We start from the raw sequence: 22,784 nt of genomic DNA, 5'->3' as shown, positions 1-22,784 counted from the left end.
GACAATATACTCTTATTAGTTGTGTCCCTCCCGCCGGACATGAACACGCTCTATGGCTAGGCGACGCAAAGGTAGGAAAACCGTAAGGAGGGCAGCATCAACTTCCCTCGCTGTCAGTCGTCGGTGATCAGATTGTAGATGTTGAACTCGCCGATGAGGTAAAAGGCGAATACATTCTACCTATCGACTAGCACCGGCTTTCGCCCAATGACTACAACATACGGCGGCATCCCTGTTGGAACCCCAAGGTGTTTTGATGTGATCAAACAAGCTAAGTTAGGTCCTGCGTTTGTTTAACCCTTGTGTCTAAGTGTGCAGGAGCTTAGGAACACAGGAAGTCGAGCGGAAGACGCGGCTAGCGAGAAGGACGGCACGGGAGAGAGCCGACGGGCTCGGTACGTCTGAGGGACGAGGTGTCCGCGGAAGAGTACACCGGTGGACGAGAAGAGCGTGCGCGGCGCTCGAGGGACGAGAAACCGGGAAGGAAGGCTGCTCGAGGAGAAGGCCGGAACATGGGTTCGGGTGAGCCCTATTCCGGAAGGCCGAGATCACCCAAGCTAGCGGAGCCGGAGCGAACAGACCCGGACCGAGACTGGGACTTAACGGAGAAGTGATCCCGGACAAAAAGTCAACCGTAGTTGACTTTTTGCTCCGGGGTGCCCGGAACCATTCCGGGCGCCCGGAGCATGATTTTGACCAGAATCGCGATTTTCGCAAACTGACCGTTGGGGGATAAAGTTTATCCCCCCGGGAGCGCCCGGAACCACTTTCAGGCGCCCGGACCAGTATTATAAATAAAGTACTGATCCGTACATTGAATGCAACTCACTTGTAATCAATTCTTTCTGTGTTTTCAGTTGTGTTCTTTTCATTTGTGCTGTCAACGTTGTAAAGAGGCTTCTCCGCCTAGAGGAGATCATAGTGCGCTTACTTTCCTTGGATTAGCAATCCTCTGATTGCAAACCAAGTAAATCTCTGGTGTATGATTTCTTTACTTAGTCTCTACTTTTTATTACAAGTGTTAATGTTATATAGTTGAAATCCGAGAAAGGTTCGAGTTTAATTTTGTAGGGCAATTCACCCCTCCCCTCTTGCCGGCCTCCAAAGGGACCAACAAGTGGTTCAGGAGGACTAACCGCCGATCGAAGCAACAAGATGGCCGGACCAAGCATCGTTCCACCAAAATTCGAGGGGAACTTCGCAGACTGGAAGCGTCGTACGGAGGTATTCCTAAAAACAGATTTTGAAATTCGGTTTATTATGAAATATGGTTTTGTAGCTCCAATAGATAAAGATGGAAAAGACAAAGAAGAGAGCGATTGGACAAAGAAGGAGCAGAATGAGTCGGTAGCAAACAGCCGTGCGGAACATCACCTGCTGAGCGTGTTACCGCCTCAAGAGGTCAACCGCATCGGAAACTATGCATCTGCTAAAGAACTTTGGGAGAAGTTCTTGGAACTCCATGAAGGAACGTCTGAAGCAAAGCTCGCTAGAAGGGACATCCTCCGCAACAAACTGATGAACATCCGTCTGGAGAAAGGTGAGAAAGTAGCTGGTTTACACGCAAAGGTAAAAGAACTAGTTACTGGTCTCGAGAACCTCGGTGAAACGGTAACAAACCGGGACACTATACGCTACGCGCTCAACGCGTTTCCAAGAACTCCGGAATGGACATCAATCGTCGACGCCTACTACATCTCAAAAGACCTGGAGGTAAGCACTTTAGAAGAGTTGTTTTCTACTCTTGAATTGCATGAAACCAGGTATGCAGGAACGACAAAGGATACAACCCAGACTATGGCGCTGAACGCAACCCAGAAGGATGAACTCGAGTCAGACTCCGAAGACGATCAAGAAGCATACATGGTAAGAAATTTTAAAAAGTTTTTTAGATCTAATAAATTTAAAATGCAGAATAAAAGGAATCAAAAAGGTGGAAGAAAGGTGCGGTGCTACCAGTGTCAGAAGGAGGGACACCTAAGAGAAGACTGCCCAGAACTCAAAAAGGCTAAAAGGAAGTCTCCTAAGAAACACAACCTAAAAGCAACTTGGGACGACACTTCTTCATCCGAATCAGAAGCTCAAGAATATGCCGGAATAGCACTAATGGCAAGCTACGATAGACAAAGTATATCAGAACCTAGCATCGATGAAGGGGGAGCGACCTCGGATGAAAGCAGTGAAGCAGGGGGAGATTCAGGCTTCAAGTCCGACATGGTAAGTGAGGTATGCCTCTTACCCCCTGATCAGCTTTACTCTGGTATAAAAGCTATGACTAAATCCATGTATAAAATAGAAAATAAAAATGTCAAATTAGAAAATGAAATTTTAGAAACAAAGAGAATTTTGGCAAAATCATGTCTTATAGAAGATTTTGAAAAATTGAAAATTGAAAATGAAAAACTAAAAGAAGAAATAGAAAGATTAAAAAAATCTAATGGTTCAAATATTCCTACTTTTAGAAATTTAAATTGGTATTATAGATTTCATCAAAGTCAAATTAGAAATATATCAAAAATCTATATACCTAGGAAATACTTGGTTAATCCTGTAGGTAGGAACCTTTACTGGATTCCAAAAACCTGTTTAACTTAAAATTAAAGTCAGACTTAGCATTTTCAGCAAGGAAATTAAACAACTAATTTCTTTATGAGGCTTTGTCTAAGGAAGTGGTTGTTGCTCCAATAACCAAGAAGGCCTAGTGCCTCGCCACGACCTGGAAGCCAACTATCGAAATGAAAAGTTTAATTGACTAACTGAAAAAGTATTAATTTAAATTACTTAATGCTTTAAAAGAGTTATTCAATTTGTGTTAGAAAATATTTAAAAACTTTCTAACCTAACTTAGAAATTTTTTTATCTTAGAAATTTTCAAGAAAATTGACTTAGAATTTTTTTTAAAAGGTTAACTTAGATTTTTTTTTAAAATTGCCTTATCATTTTTTTAAAAAATTGACTTAGAATTGTTTCTTATGAATATTCACTTAGAATTTTTTTAAAAAAATTTAAATTTTTTTTTTAGGAATGCTGAGATAAGTTTTAAACTTAATTTTTTTTAAACACTTATGACTGTTCTTATCTGAAAAATATTTTTTTAAGAACGAAAAATTCTGAAGAGTGTCTTTACTAAATATTTTACACTTAAAAATTCTTGTTTGAATTTACCTTAGACTTGTTTATAACCCCAATTTTTATGTGATCAAAGGGGGAGAAGTATGTTAAGTCTAGGAGGAGGTACTATAATTTTTCAATTGAAAAATATTTAGACTTATTTTAATATAAATTGTTTTTATTGCATATGGTTACCCTAACTTAACTTGGGTTGCTCACATCAAAAAGGGGGAGATTGTTGGAACCCCAAGGTGTTTTGATGTGATCAAACAAGCTAAGTTAGGTCCTGCGTTTGTTTAACCCTTGTGTCTAAGTGTGCAGGAGCTTAGGAACACAGGAAGTCGAGCGGAAGACGCGGCTAGCGAGAAGGACGGCACGGGAGAGAGCCGACGGGCTCGGTGCGTCTGAGGGACGAGGTGTCCGCGGAAGAGTACACCGGTGGACGAGAAGAGCGTGCGCGACGCTCGAGGGACGAGAAACCGGGAAGGAAGGCTGCTCGAGGAGAAGGCCGGAACATGGGTTCGGGTGAGCCCTATTCCGGAAGGCCGAGATCACCCAAGCTAGCAGAGCCGGAGCGAACAGACCCGGACCGAGACTGGGACTTAACGGAGAAGTGATCCCGGATAAAAAGTCAACCGCAGTTGACTTTTTGCTCCGGGGCGCCCGGAATGCTTCCGGGCGCCCGGAGCATGATTTTGACTAGAATCGCGATTTTCGCAAACTGACCGTTGGGGGATAAAGTTTATCCCCCCGGGGGCGCCCGGAACCACTTTCAGGCGCTCGGACCAGTACTATAAATAAAGTACTGATCCGTACATTGAATGCAACTCACTTGTAATCAATTCTTTCTGTGCTTTCAGTTGTGTTCTTTTCATTTGTGCTGTCAACGTTGTAAAGAGGCTTCTCCGCCTAGAGGAGATCATAGTGCGCTTACTTTCCTTGGATTAGCAATCCTCTGATTGCAAACCAAGTAAATCTCTGGTGTATGATTTCTTTACTTAGTCTCTACTTTTTATTACAAGTGTTTATGTTATATAGTTGAAATCCGAGAAAGGTTCGAGTTTAATTTTGTAGGGCAATTCACCCCTCCCCTCTTGCCGGCCTCCAAAGGGACCAACAATCCCCACATGGTGTGGGGGCAGTCAGCTATCAACCGCCTTTATGTGGCAGAATTTTCCTACTGCTCTGCACATATCTCATATGAATAAAAGTAGTACTAGCATGCCAATCAACGTCAAGGTGGGTCAAACAAAACCCGAAAGGAATCAGACCCAAGGAATACAATTTGTTTTGAGAAAAAACAACTACTAAGACTTGGGCCTCGGTCGCAGACATCCTCCGTACTCGGCCTTAGTTGCCGACATCCACCCTATCTCGACCTCAATAGCCAACATCATTCACGCTTGAGTCTCAATTGCCGACATCGACTCCAAATCCCAGCATCCTCCCTATTTTGGCCTCAATTGCCGACTTCATATATCTTCAAGGCCACTCAGCATTGATCTCATTTTCTCATCCTCGGATCAGCCCCCCCCCCCCCCCCCACACACACACACACACATTGGTCCGCTGAAAACATGTAGGGCGCAAGTGGGTAAGAAAACAGCATAACCGCCTCACTAATGAGACTGTTTCTCCGGAGAGACACAAAAAACAACAATGAACAGAGAAGCGGTTTATGGTTGTATTAGATCTGGTTTCTTGGTTGTCCTACTTCAAACACATGGTGCTTGGTGAATGAAGAGACAATTAACGACTACCGGATCTGATTCATTCATTGGCTCATACAAGGATGATGAAGGAAAATGCAGCATTTAACGTGGAGATGCTCTTCATTCATTGGATCATCTGGTAGGGCAATCGATAAACGAATCCCATCTGCCGACCACCACTAACTCGTGCCCAACGACCATAGCTTACTGGCAATAGACCGACCACGATCAATGGGCGACCAATTGCAGCATCATCCAACCTCTCGTGTCCAACTCAAACAAGGCCAAGTGAAAGTTGTTGCCGGAGGGCATGAACTTGCCCTAGAGGAGCAGCGTGACGATGGGGCAAATGAGACCAACGACCTTGCAGAGGAGAAAGAAGGACAATGAGGTGGGTTCATGCTGAAATGTCTGAATATATCAATCCATATATATTTTGTAGAAGTGGTTGAAGATATGAGGAATCAATCCATATTTTGTATGTTAGTGCAATGCATTCAATACATTCAAGAAAAAAAAATTTCTTATGGTGTGTTGCTACGAAAAGCTTGTGCGCCTGCTGTAAACACATGTTAGATTCATTAGTATTATTGTTTTAGCAAATTTTCTTGGATAAAAGTGCATAATAAAAATGATAAAATGCTTAATTAGCCTACTATGCACCCAACCCACCAGAAACCATGCCAACCTCATCAGAAACCACGTCAACCTTAGAGATAGAAGCATCAACCTAGGGGTGAGCAAAAGTTGAATTAAACTGAACAAACCAATAGATTTTAAAAATTCACTTCAATTATTTCGATAATTCATTTTTTTTTAAAAAAAATTGATTTATTCGGTTAAGTATTTTTTGGTTAAACTGAATGAAATAAAAAAAAAGAACTAAGAAATTTTTAATGTTAAAAAAAAAATTGATTTCAATTAAATCTCTCATGATTCCATCATTCTTAAAAAAAAATTAGTTAATTCAGTTTTTTCGAAATAATTAATATTTCATCAGTTTAATTTATTCAATATGTCGATTTGGTTAGTTTTTAATCTAATACTCAGCCCTACATCAACCTTTTGTTACATTAGAAAATTGCATAATGGGACTACAAGTACACTTGTTGCTTGACCTCTACTATCATTCGAAAGTATTATCTTCACTGTTAATACTATAGAAATTTCAGCACATGGTAAATCAAGCAGAAAGAACGTGCGTTATAGTGATCATTAAAAAGAGATAGAAATACTCACAGTAATTATAAGAAGGAATTGTAAATGACCTCAACAAGGAAATAGTTAGCCTGAACAATGGACTTCCTTCCGACTGTGCCAAAATCCGACTGAGTCATATTCATGAATAACTCGCTCCAGATCGGAGGCACAATCGACAGAGGAGCTTGCTCTGTCAATAACTCGCACAAGATCAGAGGCGCCGCTTACGAATGAGCTTGCTCCTTTGGGAGATTGCCGATCGTGAGCGATTTCCTAGATCGAGAAGGGTGAAGGTGGAAAAGTTAGATTTATTGGAGAAACAAAATGACCGGTAATCTTATAATTTTGGCTGACAATATATTACCAGCCAAAAATATTTTGTCGGTGCTTGGTCGATAAATATGAGTATCTAACCATTATGTTAATCCGTATTTTTTATAAAAATTATCGTATGGCAGATAAACTTTTTAAAAAATATCGGCTAAATATATATTGGCTAGTAATTTTAAAAATAAAACGCAAGCAAATTTTATAAAAAACCGATCAAATATATATTTGATTTATAATTTTTTAAAAAAATTTACCAGCTAAATTTGATCGGTAATTTCTTAAAAATTACCTGCTAATATTTATTTAGTAAACATTTCTAATTGAATTACCTGTCAAAATATTTTTCGGCTGCTTAATTTTAAAATTGAATCATTTTTATTAATTTATCAATTGTTTCGATAAAATAATAATTAATAATTGGTAAAATTAAAAATAACAGATAAAAAAGTGAATTTTAGACAAAATAGTAAATTATCATAAAATATTAAAAAAATAAATGTCTAATAACTAATAAAATAAACTAATAAATCTTCTCGTGGGTGGGAATAACTTTATTAGAGAAGTTGACATTGAAGCCTTTGTATATCTTCGGTGAGTGCTCTCGTTTAAGTATATATACTCGTCCACCTGCTTCCTTAATACAATAATATTTATGCCACGCCTTAATTTACATCATGTCCCTGGAAATTTTAATAAACAAAATAAGCATCATATCATTAGTTAAAATAAAAATATATATTCTTATAAAATCAAACATATAATTATGAGAAAAAAAATCTAAAATGATTAACTTCGTTTTTCTAATTTACTCTCTCTAATAGTATATGACACTGGTGGAGGGCTGCCAGGATAATAAATTTCACCTAACAAAAGAACTAAAGGCTAGTTAACTTATAACCAAGAATAAATATTGGGTCTGCTTTGAGTCATCAACTTTCTGAACGTCAAATTTGAGTCTCATATTGGGCTTAGCATGACACATGCATTAACTTAGCTTGATAGGCCTAAATTGCTATCATAATGCATGTAAACTTATAACTCCTTCGGTCACCCTACATTATAATACACTATATTACCAATATTCTTTTATAATAAAAATAGCGTGCCCACATAGTGCCCAATTGATTAGAGTTATAGGTTTATTATAATTGGATATAGATTATTTTTTAATAGACGTATACATTCGGGAAAAAAAACTCTTTACATCTTTTTATCATTTGACGATTAACTATAAGTTGATTCCATGATTTACCTTTTTCTTCACAGCTCATCATTAGGTTATGTGATTTACCTTCTCTTTCACATAACGTAAGGACGGGTTGTGAAGGACACATGGGACGAACGTAATTACTTTTTACTACTATTTATAATAAAAATATCTCATTTTTCTATTCAAATAAATAATATTTCAGAATACCCTTAATCATCGAATTATCAAAATAGGAGCTATTGCGTATGGTGCTAACAATGATTTCCTATATATGTAGTTACGTTGGTATCTTGTTCAATTTTTTGATAGGTGTAAATAATACTTTAGGTTATCTGATGCTCCCTGTGTTAAAGAAGGCACAGAAGGTCATCCGACTAAGATTAAATAGATTCTTATAATTTATAGCCTTCTAAAACAGATGAGACAATTCTGTTTTAGTCACCATGATTTCTTCTCTACTATTAGTAGGCCTTTTAGTTCTAAAAGCATAGAACGCCAGCTAGACAAGTCAAAATAAACCAAACCTGACCCGATCACCACCTTCCAAATAGATGAATTTCCTCGTTCCATGCAACAGCAGCAACAAGAAGGCTCCCTCAACGGATCATTTCCAGAGGAAGTAGACAGATCATTCCCCTTCGAATACAACAAGAATCAATCAATTACACCATAATTATCCGATTGCACATCCTATAAATAAGATTCCATTCAATTCCATTGCATTCCTCATTCCCAATCAAACAATGAAGAAGCGAAGTTTTAGCTGTCTCTTCTTCTTCTTCTTCTTCTTCTTCTTACAATGCGGAGCTTCTGGCACAGTGCGGCAAGGATATGTGCTGAACAACGGAGCAGGGAGGTCTTCTTCTTCTTCTTCATCGTCATGGGCGAGCAGTCTCCTTTCGGTATCCGACCAGGAGTCGAAGGTCTATGACAATAGTGGGCTAAAGGAGGCCGACAAGGTCGTTCGGCTGCCCGGCCAGCCAAATGGCGTGCATTTCGATCAGTACGCAGGGTATGTCACTGTCGACAGAGCCCACGACCGGGCTCTGTTTTACTACTTGGTTGAGGCAGCCGAGTGCAGCGGGTCAAAGCCTCTTGTGCACTGGTTCAATGGAGGTATAAAATTAATAGAAAATGAATCGGTTGATCCATGTTTTGCTTTTCGATAGAGTGATGATTGCTGTGTGTGCATGGGTGGGTGCAGGGTCGGGATGTTCGTCATTGGGGCACGACGCCATGCAGGAGCTCTGGCCGTTTCGAGTCATGAGCTACGACAAGACTCTGTATAGGAATCCCAATGCTTGGAACGTAGGTAGGAATCATCATCATCATTATGATTATTATCATCATCATTATCATCATTGTGACAAAAGATTTCTGCTTTGGCATTACCTCGAACTGACTGGCATCGTGCCACCATTCAGTGGCGAACGTCTTGTTCCTGGAGAGCCCCGCCGACATCGACTTCGCCTACTCTAACACCACGTCGGACTACGCCACGAGCGGCGACTGTAGGACGATGATTGACGCTATGGTTTTCCTCATCAACTGGTTCGAGCAGTTCCCGGAGTATAAGGGGAAGGACTTGTTCATCACTGGCGAGATCTACACCGGGCACTACGTCCCCCAGCTTGTCCATGCCATACTCCTGTTGATTATTATAACTGCATGGATACGAATTAAAATGATAAACAGTAAATGTTTACATCGATCTCCCGCAGATCTGCAATCGACGTCGGCAAGACTCGTTGTCGAAAGAGCGATCACAGGATCGGAAAGCTACCACAATTCCACAAACCAAATCCCACTGCCTCAGATATTCTCCTTCCTCTCTCTACGTTGCACACCCTGATGATCCTTGGATGTATTATTTATAAAGGGAAATGACCTAGGGGTATGATGGTCTTTTCCATCAAGAGTAGTGGGGAATGTGGGCATGTTCCCACGTCCCCACTTTCACCATTTCCTATATCTCCCACTCGTCCAAGGTAAGTCACTAAGACTAGTTCATTCAGGTAAGTCACAAAGACTTAATAAGTCACATAGACTATTTGAGAGTTTGGTCACATAGACCATATTAGAACATCCAATCCATACTTAGAGAAAATGTTTCGTGCGACAGCAAGCACACTGAGCGATAGTTGCTAAGAAGATTGTTACACCTTTACTTAGCTGCTCTTTGAGCAATCAATGCTAATAAAGTTGTTACACTTTACTTAGCTGCTCAAATAAATTAGAGACACACTTTGCATGACACATAGCCTCTTTCCCGGTGGCACATAACCTTTATCCAGGATTCATCCAATCTTCAAGTGGCACACATCCATTATCTTGGAGATATCCATGTCTTGCTATTTATCCAGATTAAATAATCTTTATTTACATCAATATGAACATCTCTAATCCCTTATAATGACCATTATGTCAAGAGCATGTTCCATATCTAATATTCACATTCATTTCTATATATAACAGAAATGGGTCGACCAGTGAATAATATCAAAAGATGTAAATATATTTAATCTTCATTTTTAGCTAGAAACTATTCATTTTAATTAGTCACTTTCCTAGTTATGCTCCATAGACTGAATCATACATAGCCATAAGATACACGCTAAAGTAGCAGACACTGATTAAAACTTCAAGTAAACTGCTAAATATTCATTAAGACAAAAACTGAGATTAACTTATAATCTCAAAGGTCTCACATAGTAGAGAAATAGTGATTCATTCTCCTACTACCTTTATTGTCGCAATAGCATATGTGGTATGAATAACATATTACGATGTTATTCTCTTTACTAAAAAGAGCGCATGTTGTGTTCAAATTTAACATCGTACAGATTTTGATTTAGATATACCTAATATCTAATCCTGAATTCAACAAATGAATTCTAATCTGGCCTTCAACAAGTTCAGTAAATGGTGGGTTCATTTACTTCGATCATTATTAACACATAAATGATCTCATCTTGACACAATTATCAAGACAATCTCAACTTATGGATCTGTCTCTAATTTCAGCTACATAAGCTATTCTAAAAGTAACGGTCTTACCCCTATTTGTACTTAACAAACAAAGATGATTGTCCATGTGAGTGAACCAATCTCCACCTGCCAACATGGTCACCGAGATCTTATATGAATATAACAAATACAACATATACACTGAATAGATTATGGCAAATGACACAATCAAATCACAAAGTCTGATTGTTATTACAATATTGTTACATTCTACGAAGTCCCAAAGACTTTTCATGTTTTTTAAATGACTCTTTAGTCATTGGCTTAGTAAAAGGATCTGTAAGCATAGCACGTGTAGGGACATACTCAAGAATTACTTTTCTTTTAGCAACAATATCCCTTACAAAATTATATTTAATTTTTATATGCTTGCCTTTGTTACGATATTTGGGATCCTTGGAAAAAGCTATTGCAACTTGACTGTCAAAGTAGATAGTTACTAGACTCCCACTATCCTTAGTAATTTTCAGATGCTTCAAGAACCTTCTCAACCAGACTGCTTCTTGCACAGCCGCTGAACACGCCACATATTCATCTTCCATAGTCGACAAAGCTACATAAGTTTATTTCTTGCTGTTCTAGGAGATGACATCACCATTCAACAAGAATGCATAGCCTGATGTGGATTTTCTATCATTCAGGTCCCCAGCCCAATCTGTATCTGAATAACCTTTCAGACTCATATATGATCCTTGAAAATAGAGACAATAATATGTTGTCGCTTTCAAATATCTGAATATCTTTTTTTACCACCTTCCAGTGTCTCAGTCCTGGGTTTGACTGAAAGCGACTGACCAAGCCCACAACATAGCTGATATCGGGACGTGTACACAACATAGTGTATATCAAACTACCAATGACACTGACATATAGTTTTTTATTCATCTCGGCTATTTCCTCTGGAGTTTTAGGACACATACTCTTGCTTAAAACAGTACCTTTCACAATAGATGTATGTTCTACGTTGCAATTTGACATGCTGAAATGATGTAACATCTTATTTATATAAGACTCTTGTGACAGACCTAAAAGTCTTTTAGGACGATCTCTTATGATCTTCACTCCTAAGATGTATTCAGCTGACTTTTTAAGTCTACATACTTTTTGCTCTTGGCCTTCGGCAATGAAACCTTCTGGCTGAACCATATAGATTTTTCATCAAGATCACCGTTAAGGAAAGCGGTTTTTATATTCATTTGATGTAATTCCAAGTCATAATGTGCCATAAAGACGAAAATAACTCGTATTGGCACAAATTTTACTACGGGAGAAAATGTCTCTTCAAAGTCAATACCCTCCATTTGGGTATATCCTTTTGCAACTAAACGAGCTCTGTATCTATTAATCAATCCATCAGCTTTCTTTTTTATTTTGAGAATCTACTTATTCCCAATATCCCTTCGCCCTAGAGGAAGATCGACTAAGTCCCAAACATGATTCTGAATCATGGACTCAATCTCTTCAACCATTTGGGCTTTTCATTTTTCTCTAACTCTACATCTCAATGCTTCCTCAATAGATTGAGGCTCGTCATCGTCAATTGGAAATATAATCAATGCCTCATTCTCAATATCAAACCTCTTCTTAGGTTTGATCTTATGAACACTTCTCCGTAAGTTGGGTTGTTGTGATGTCAACTCATGACTCGACATATCACTCCCACTCGGTTGACTAGACTCAGGTGTTCCTTTTGAAATCTATCTTGTTGATAATATCTCATCCTCCTCAAATAGAGGAACATTTTTATCAACATCACCTCTGATTGGGAACTCTGTTTCGAGAAAAGTTACATCTCTCAAATCTATTTCGGAGATGGTTCCATCTAGTTGCTCACCTATGAAAACATAACCTTTGGAGGTCTCATGATATCTTATAAAGATACATTTCTTACCTCTAGGTCCCAATTTTTCATACTTGTGAGAACTATCATGAACATAAGTAGCTGATTCCCAGGGTCTCAGATTACTTAAATATGGTTTTCTGCCTGTCCAACGTGCATATGGGGTAGATGGAACTAACTTTGAAGGCACTTTGTTAAGTATATATGCTACAGTTAATAATGTATCTCCCCAATAGGAGATTGGCAATTTAGCCTGTGCCATCATAGACCTAACCATTTCAAGAAGAGTCCTATTTCTTCTTTCAGCTACCCCATTTTGCAGTGGAGTTCCAGGGATTCAACTGTCTTATAATCCCTCTATCATTACATATTGTCTTGAACATATCAGACAAATATTCTCCTCCATGGTCAGTGCGTAAAGTCTTAACTTTACGTTTCATTTGATTCTCAACTTCGTTCATATAACGAATGAAGCAATCCAATGCTTCAGATTTATGATAAATCAAATACACATGACCGAACCTGGAGAAATTATCAATAAATGTAATGAAATAGGAAGCTCCATGTCTAGCCTTCATATTCATCAGACCATAAATATCCGAATGAATTAACTACAATATTGATTCAGATCTAATAGCCTTACCAAATGGATTCCTAGTTGCTTTTCCAACAAGACAATGCTCACATATAAATAATTGAATCTTAGCCCGAGTGCCTAATAGACCCTCTCTAGCCAATTGATTCATATGTTCTTGTCCTATATGTTCTAATCTAGCATGCCAAACCTCATCAGTTATATCTGCATTACTAGTTAGAGCAATGTTTGAAAAACAACTATCAATAACATAATTGACATCTAGTTCTACATCAAGAACTATAAAAGTATTTGTTAAAAAACCATGTCCAATTGACACTGAGTCAATCTTAAGTTCAACACATCAACTGTAAACATTAATACAATATCCTAAATCAAGAAGACAGATAACGGAAACAAGATTCCATCGAATTTCAGGAGCATACAGGACGTCATGTAGAAACAAAACTCTACCACCATGGAGGTTGAGTTTGCAAGTGCCGACTCCTTTGACTTCAACTCTTGCATTATTTCCCACATAGATCCACTTGTTGCCAGCTGGTACCCGACGGTACTCCACAAATGTATCTCACTCTCGAGCTACATGGTTGGTTGCTCCCTAATCTATAATCCACAAAGGATAAGAATCAGCTAACAACACTGAGCTAACAAAACAAAATGCTCAGAAAAAGAAGACACGCTGGAATTTACCTTTTTCGGCTCAGTGCACTCCCGAGCGAAGTGACCCTTCTTGCCGCAGTTAAAACAAGTCAACTTATTTTTAGGTTTTTTTCCAGTCTTCTTTACTATCTTCTTGATTGGGCCCTGTCCCACAGCAACAACTTCCCTCTTCTTTCCCTTCCCTTTCTTGAACCATTTCTGTTTCATGGATCTAGATGATCCAGCAGAACCTACAGCCACATAGGCTTGTCCAAAATCCTTGTCGATTCAATTCTCTCTGCCTCCAATTCTACATGGCATGAGACGTCAGTGAAAGTCTTGATAATCTCACTGTGAGTTAGGGTATGCTTCATGGTTTTCCAAGAATCTGGAAGTGAACGAATAACTGCTTGAACCTGTTGTTCATCGGTCAACTCATGACCAGCAGTTTTAAGTTCCCGATTCATATTAAACATCTCCCTGAGGTGTTGAACTATTGATACATTTGGACACTTTTTGTAGCTGTCAAACCTGATTGTCAACTATCGAAGCTTGCTCAGACTTACTCCACTGTATTTTTCTTTAAGGGCTACCCAAACTGCATGAGTCGAAAGATACGACTCATACTCAAAACTAGGTCGTCCACCATTGAACTAATCAATATGCCCTTCGCAGTGGAGTCCTTTTTCTTCCATGCCTTATAGGCATCAAGATCTCGTCAGTGTTGTGTAGTGGGGCCATCTACAGGTTCTATCATAACCTAATTTACAGCCTCCAGAATTTCTTGTTCCTCAAATACATATTGTATCCTAAGGTGCCAGATCTTATAGTAATCCCCATTAAGTTTTTCACCTTTATTGAGTTCAGCTATAATGTTTTGGGTTGCCATAATCTATCATAAATAAACACATTATTTAATATTCATTGTAATTCATATGTATGCAATTTACGATTGACTCAATATTAATTTGAGTTGGTTTACAAAATCAAGTGACAACAATATTTTCACTCATCATTCGTATGACCAATCAAATCAATATTGATCAATTCTATTACATACATCTCAACCAATGAACTAATGATTTATAAAATCATAATTTCTTTAATTAAATGAACTAATCATTTAATATATCACGATTTCTTTAATTAAATGAACAATTATTTAATATATCATTAATATAAAATTATGCTATATATTGTTAACATATAACTAACTGACATGAATGAAATGGACTAATATTGTTCTTACATAATGAAAATAACAATAACAGAACTCTAGTAAACTAGATAGGCTACTACCACTCCCACTAGGACAGACACTAGTGCAGTGCCCAATATTATCCCTTTCAGGCTGGACTCATTTGGGGTAATCTCAGGCAGGACATCTTCAGGATTCTCTATAGGATCCTCAATTGGATCCACTTCTGGGTCCTCTTCGATCATTTCCGGTTCCTCTTTGAACTCTTCCGGATCCTCTTCAGTATTATGTGAGGAATTGCTTCACCATATGACTGAATATGTGACGCGTCCTATTGGAATGTATACTAAAAGCCTATCTTTTTGTAGAATCACATTGGTCAAATGTCTACATTTATATGCTAAGTGTAGTTTTTCAATTAATTTATATTGTAGATAACATGGTGTGTGGTGTCACACACAGATGATCATCTTATCAGTTCCTTATAAATTATAAATAGTTGCTCACAACCAAGATGGAATGGAACAAACCATTGGAGTGATTATAGTGTAATTATGTATTAGTTTATCTTGACTAATAAATTACACTAGTACACTATGAGTGTATTGAGCAAGACCATTTGAGGTAGTTTCTTTTTATACTACCTATATAAAAGAACAAAACCTCTGTTATTATGGAAGTGTGTACTCTTAATCATGATATAATAACAAGCACGTATACTTAATATTTATTTCTTTAATTTATCAAAGGGTGAGATTTAGCTCGTTAAATCAATATGCCCGATAAGTTGGGAAATGATATTATTTATATAGTGTGTTGTTGATTATAGAATGAAACTATGTCCTAGTAATCTAGGTTGATGATGCCCCTTTGAGGAGCTCATAAGGATTGTCATGTAAACCCTGCAGGTGGACTTAGTCTGGCATGACAATAAGGTTGAGTGGTACTACTCTTGGATCTAGATATTAATTAAGTGAGTTGTCAGTAACTCATCTAATTAGTGGACATTCAATATCTTAAACCCAGGGAGACTAACACACTCATAATAAGAAGGAGTCCATATAGTAATATGGGATTGGTGTAGTAGTGCAATAATAACTCTTTAGTGGAATGAAATATTATTGATGAACTTGAGTTGGGTATTCAGGGCGAACACGGGAATCTCAAGTCTATCGGGAGACCAAAACCAATTCCTCCTCGCGGTCCCTGTCGTAGCCTCTTATTTATAAAGTCTTATACCCACCTAAACTCACCTTCTTACCCATCTATAGGTGGTCGGCCAAGCCAAGCTTGGGGCCCAAGCAAGGGCCGACCAAGATAAACCTTGGATGGATCAAGTGGTGGTCGGCCCTAGCTTGGAGCCCAAGTAGGTGGCCGACCATAATAAAATTAAAAGGGATTTTATTTTTAAAATCTTTCCTTATGTGGAAGTCATGATTTAAAAGAGAGTTTTAAAATTAAATCTTTCCTTTTATAGTTTCTACAAAAGATTAAGAGAAAGGTTTGATATCTTTCCTTATTTGTAGTTAAAAGAAAGATTTTAATTTTGGAGAAAACTTTTCTTTTTGTAATCATCCACATGTTTTAATAGAGAGATTTTAATTTATAAAAATTTAATTTTATAACCAATCATTAAGGGAAGTTTTAAAAGGGAAATTTTTATTTTAAAATTTTCAGAAAACAAGTTAGGAAGTTTTAATTTTGTGTTTAAAACTTTCCTTATTTGGAGGACTTGTAGGGGTCGACCATTAAAAGAATAAAAGGAAATTTTTAATTAAATTTTCCTTTTGTTCATTGGCAAGGGAAAATAACGAAGTTTTAATTATATTTAAAACTTTCCTTAATTGCCAAGACCAAGGAATATAAAAGAGAGGGTAGAGGTGTCTTACCTCACAATACATCTATTATTTCCTCTCCTCTCTTCCTTGGTGTGGCTGACCCTCTTCCATAGTTCTTCCTCTTCTCTTCTTCTTTAGTGGCCCGCGGCATCTAGTCTTGGAGAGATTTTTGGTGGCCGGATTTTGCTTGGAGAAGAAGGAGAGAAAGGAAGCTTTGTTTCCTAGCATCCCTTAGAGCTTGGTGGTGGTGGCCGAAACTTGCAAGGAGAAGAAGGAGGCTTGGGTGAATTCTCATCTCAGTAGATTGTCGCCCACACGACATCCGAGATAAGAAGAGGAATACGGCAGAAGATTGTGAGGTCTATAGCTACAAAGGAAGGTATAACTAGTTATCATATTCTGCATCATATTAGTTTTCTTTGTATGGATTTTGAAATACCAAACACAAGAGGCTAACGATTCTAGGTTTCGGATTTATGATTCAAATTTGTGTTTCTTTTGTTTTTCTATCTTGTGATTCAATTTTTCTTATTGGTTAAACCTAGGGTTACTATAAGGAAATTAAATATTGAATTTCATTGAAAGACTTTGTCTAGGAAGTGGTGGATGCTCCCATAACCAAGAAGGCCTAGTGCCTCGCCATATTTAACCTGGAAGCCGATATCTGAAATAAATATTTAATCAAATTTGTAACATGGGTAGATTTGGATCAATAATGTTAAGCATCATTTGCGATCCAAGTCTAAACCACTAAAAACAGATAAGTTGAATTTGGATCAATAATGTTAAGTTCTGTTTGCAATTCCAAATTTAATTTCTAAAGAACACAATAGGTTGTTAGGAAAGGTTCAGGACTTGTACAAAATTTTTGTACAGGGGAACCAATACGATATTCTGAGTAGCAACCAACACGTCCTTGATGACGCCTCCAAATATAGACTGCTATCATCCTAGGATTTTCTAGCAATGAACATATCAAAGCTCAGGTCCTATAACTGTCCAAGACTGGAAACTCTTCTCGCTCAAGTTTTCAAAATAGATCATCAAGTCGTCCAATGTGTCCGTCGACTCCATAAATAGAGTTATATTCTATCTCCTGAATATCCTCCCTTAGTTGATTTTGTCGCACTTCGCGATGAGTCAATGTGGTAATCGTCCGTTCCATCTAAAAAATTAAAATCAAATAAGTTAGTATAAAACTGACTAACCAGTACAAAACTGACTTAATTAAATTTATACAAGCATAGTACCAACATAATAAATCAAGAAAAATAAATCTTCTTGATTTTCAGGAGTCTAAGTCGACAATTAGAACTGATCTAATTGGTTAGACACATTGGATCGGTTGATTATGGATCCAGATCCTAAGCTCGGTCCATTGTCCTTAATTAGAACTAATCTAATTGGACAGAGATTTTTGTACCTATGTTCTGTTACTGTTTGATCTAAGTCCATTTCTATCAATTTTTGACTTATTGATCAAACTCAGGTTTGTTTGACCAAACCAATATTCATTGGTTTAAGTCTGACTGATTAGAACAAATCTAATCATTTAATCAAATTTGACCCATTAGAACGAATCTGGTCATTTGATCATATTTGGTCCAAATCCAATTAATTAACCAAAATTGATTCGGGTTTGGATCAAATTGGTTCGGTTAAACTAACTAATGATTTAATCTAAACGGGTCTAATTGAACCAATTAGGTTAAACCCACATAATTAATTAAAATTGGATTAATAATCCTAATTTTAATTAATTCCAACATGCATATAAATTTTTTTAAAACACATAAGCTTAAACAAATTTCATTGAAAAGCAATTCGAAATAAAAAAATTTCATTTTTTTTAAATTTAAAAGCATGAGGCAACCTTTTATTTTATTTATTTATTTATTTATTTGATTTTTGAAAATCAAACATTTCCTCATGAAGCACTGTGCTTCGTGTTTCTTCACCATTTTCTTCGCATCGTGTTTTCTCTGTCACACGGTTGCCCACGTTCGCACGCCGCCACGCGACCGCTGCGAACTCGGTCACTGGCCATGCCAGCCTTCTGTGCCGACGATAGCCAGTCCTTTCCGACACCTAAATCCAGTCGTCTTTAAGCCCGACGAGATTGCAGACATCTGCTGTGCATGTCCCATCCACCAGCACATCGTCGGCCAACCAGGACACCATCGCAGGCCACGGAATGACGTCACCGGTAAATCCCCACCGCCTGAGCCCTGCTCCCATGGAAATTGCTATACTGTTGCAATTGGCACAGTGCTTCACCGAGCAGCCACACTAACGCCGGCGGGACTCTTACCAGGGACCCTGTCGTCGGTAAGCAATGGCTACCAGTGACCCTGTCGCCAATCTCCTTGCCATTATGCAGTTGCCGTTAGTTGTTTGCTACGACACATTAGTCGTGCAAAACAACGTTGAGAAATGGCAAAGCGATATAGAAAAATATCCGAACAGTGATTTCATAATACGTATCAAGTATTTAGAAATAATTTGGTTATGATACCATTGTTGATTATTCTAAATGTATGGATACGAATTAAAATGATAAACAGTAAATGCTTATATTGATCTCCCGTAGATCTGCAATCGACATCGGCAAGACTTGCTGTCGGAAGAGCGATCACAGGATCAGAAAGCTCTCCGCAATTCCACAAACCAAATACCACTGTCTGAGATATTCTCCTTCCTCTCTCTACGTTGCACACCCTGATAATCCTTGGACGTACTATTTATAAAAGAAAATGACCTAGGGGTATGATGGTCTTTTCCATCAAGAGTAGTGGGGAACGTGGGCATGTTCCCACGTCCCCACTTTCTTCATTTCCTACAACTCCATCACAAAGATTGCCTCATCAACCTCAAAGGCATTGCGGTAAGACATGAATCTTGAGAACAATCAGTCCGATCGATCGATCCCCACTCTTTTGATTGCTAATTAAATTGATTGGGAAGGATCGATCCCCTCAGATTCGATTCTTCATCGAAAGTGCTCATTTCGATTGTAAGATGATTTGGGAAGGATCAATCTCCTCTAGTTCCTGGCCGAAAGATGTCATTTTTTTTGCTTTCGAATGACCTAGATCGGGAACGCGGTGATAGACGAGGAGACGAATAACAAGGGGTTTCTCGACTACTATTGGACGCACGCGTTCTTAGCCAACGAGACCATCGTTGCGATCCACAAGTTCTGCAATTTATCACCGGGCGCACAACTGCAACCTCCTGAGTGCAACCGGGCTGTCGCTGAGTCAAACCACGTCTTCACGGAAGTGAACGTCTACAACATATACAAACCGCTGTGCTTCTCGTCGGGCGTGACGCCAACTCCAAAGTTGCCCTCGGTTTGTCTATTGCATGCATCTTTATATATTTATCCTCATTTTCCTGATAGTTTTAGAGTCAATTTAGAATCGAAGTTCATTGCATTCTTGTTTGATCGCAAGTTAAATTAGGAAAAATCTATATTGGATTTAGGGGTAATCAGACACTAAATGCTAACTTCTATCATGATCCTTTGAGAAATAGAATAACAACTAACTTGATGCAAACCCTCATCTGCAAAATATCTCATTTTTATTCAAATAAATAACAACTAACTTCTATAGGACAGACTGTGAACGACACATGAGACGAGCATAATTACCTTTTACTACTATTTATAATAAAAATATCTCATTTTTCTATTCAAATAAATAATATTTCAGAATACCCTTAATCAATCGAATTATCAAAATAGGAGCTATTGCGTACGGTGCTAACAATGATTTTCTATATGTGTAGTTGAGTTGGTATCTGGTTCAATTTTTGTCTATTGCAATGGTCTTGTTACCCTTTCAAGGCCCCTCCACCAATCATTTGAATGTTAATCACTAACATTACATAGTTTTCACTCAAATAATTTTATGGTTCTCAGTCAAGTCAGTCACTGGATAAGGTTAAATTGCACTCAGGGAGACCTATACGCTGCAGGATTGACTTGATGAGATTATAAGTTTCCTTAGATCATTTGGTGGGCAGACCCCCCCTTTCTAAACTTAATCACTAATATGATTATTTTCCACTTGAATCATTTTATGGTTTCTCAGTTACTCAATGTAATTAAATTGCACAAATGGAGAAGGGTGGCTTATGATCACGGCCATTCTACATTCGAGTCAGAGAGATTATATATTCCTCTTGATCATGGATGCATGTGTTTCACAAGCTCCTCTTCCACATGTTGAGTTGGAACTTGAATAATATTTTTTTGTTCACCTTAGGAGGCTTCTTTCTGTGGCCTAACTGATTCAAAATTTTCGCTCAATCATACCTTAACAATCCTAAGGTGCAGAAAGCTCTACATGCCAATGTGACAAAGCTCAACTACACCTGGTCTGATTGTAGGTATATATCTATACTTCATATGCACCAAGCTGCCACTTGATAATTTTATTTTCTTTTAAACAAAATAATAAAAATTCAACTCATTTAATTATATTTTTTATCTCGATGCAGCAAAGTGATACAGGGTTGGTCAAATCAGCCTTCCACAATGTTGCCAATTATTCACGAATTGTTGTCTAATGGAATTAGGGTTTAATTATAGCCTCATTGTTAGATTCATATAACTAACCCAGAAGATGAGTTAAAGTAAGAGACAAAATTTAGATGAAAACCCCTTCGTCGCCATCAATGTCTTCATCGTATGACAGCAGTTTTACAGAAGTAAATAGAGATTTTCATCATATTATAAGGGGTATCAACTTTAGGTGCATCAATTTATGGCCCCTTACACATTGTGTAACTACAATAACAGTTATAGATATATTGATTTTTCATTTCGAGGCTCATTGCTTTAGTAGCTATAGGTGCACAAATTTTTAAGAAAAGGTAGATCGACTACCTTAGCGGCTCCCCTAATGCCGACTCCACGGATATGGAGGGAGGTACATGTAGGCACATAGGCCAAAGGCGTACTGTGGGGTAAACTCCAGGTCGTTAGTTCTTGAGAATCGACCCTTGGTCATTACGCCAGAGATGTCATGCGCTCACTGTTTGCGCTACGCCCTGGAGACATGCACAAGTCTGTAAGATTTCTACATAACATATGGCATACGATAAAGATAAAGTTATTGTTTGTCAGATTCCGAGTGAGGGGTTTTCAATCAAATTTTGTCCTGGTTCACTTTCATATTCATGCATGCAATTGTGCAGTGGTGCCTTTGATGGAAGAGTTCCTGTTACTTCCACAAGATACTCTCTCAACAAGCTAAAGCTTAAAGTGAAGATTCCATGGAGAGCTTGGATGCTTAACAGTGAGGTAGACAATTATATTGTTTTAAATATTTTGGTAATTGCACATTCATATATTTTGCATTTCATTATCCTTGAATCCACCTTCACCCATAGATAAAAGAACTTGAAAGTGTATACATGGATAAGCAAGTTATGCTCCTATGATATTGGCAGAATTATAGTAAAACACGTCAAAACTCTCTGCAATGCTCGAACCATGACTATGACTACTAGAACAATATTAACTTTGATGATTTTTATTATGAATATACAGGTTGGAGGATGCATTGTGGTTTATGATCACAATTTGACATTTGCAATTGTTCAGGGTGCAGGGCATAATGTTCCAAGCTATCAGCCAGCTCGAGCTTTGGAGATGATCACGAGGTTCCTTAAGGGCTGCGTCTCCTTGTTGTTTTAAGAAATTGAATCAATTAATTTGTTGGTGTTGTTGTTATTTATTGTTAGTTCAATAGTTAAAAATAATATATATAATCTACAGTTTGTTTAAATATTCTCTCTTGTACAAGTTAATCAATGGTTGAGGCGGACTTCAATTAGTAATTTAGAAATTTTATTTTAAGTGATTTAATTTATTTTAAATTATCATTAATAATAAGTGATTGTGTCAGTACTAAATAATATATTATATTTCAAGAATTGTGACATATTAATTACAATTTGAATATGCTAATAGGCCTGGTAATTGGACTGGTTTCATGGACCTACTAATGGACCTGATAATTTTGAGTTAATAAATTGATTCCAATTCCAAACTTGTTTCGATTGCTTCTCACC

At 37.8% G+C, this 22,784-nt stretch overlaps 1 protein-coding gene across 1 annotated transcript; it reads left to right on the top strand.

The window, feature by feature from the left end:
• Positions 1-8,306: 8,306 nt before the first annotated feature.
• Positions 8,307-22,407, top strand: LOC122013700 (serine carboxypeptidase II-3-like). The gene is made up of 7 exons (XM_042569935.1): positions 8,307-8,679; positions 8,768-8,875; positions 8,988-9,196; positions 19,793-20,053; positions 20,798-20,865; positions 21,906-22,011; positions 22,261-22,407. Exons 1-7 carry the CDS (start codon positions 8,307-8,309, stop codon positions 22,405-22,407), a joined length of 1,272 nt encoding a protein of 423 aa, XP_042425869.1.
• Positions 22,408-22,784: the final 377 nt, after the last annotated feature.

The sequence above is a fragment of the Zingiber officinale genome, chromosome 8B (assembly GCF_018446385.1).
Source record: "Zingiber officinale cultivar Zhangliang chromosome 8B, Zo_v1.1, whole genome shotgun sequence".
In the NCBI taxonomy this organism is placed as follows: domain Eukaryota; kingdom Viridiplantae; phylum Streptophyta; class Magnoliopsida; order Zingiberales; family Zingiberaceae; genus Zingiber; species Zingiber officinale.
Note: the sequence above shows the minus strand (reverse complement) of the source record. Positions and strands in the feature narration are given on the sequence as shown.

Excerpts from the sequence above, each read along its gene's own strand:
- LOC122013700 (XM_042569935.1), top strand. The coding sequence starts at position 8,307 with ATGAAGAAGCGAAGTTTTAGCTGTCTCTTCTTCTTCTTCTTCTTCTTC. Across the intron at positions 20,054-20,797 it reads CAACTCCAAAGTTGCCCTCG|TTACTCAATGTAATTAAATT; the intron begins GTTTGTCTATTG and ends ATGGTTTCTCAG. Across the intron at positions 20,866-21,905 it reads CACGGCCATTCTACATTCGA|TGGTGCCTTTGATGGAAGAG; the intron begins GTCAGAGAGATT and ends GCAATTGTGCAG.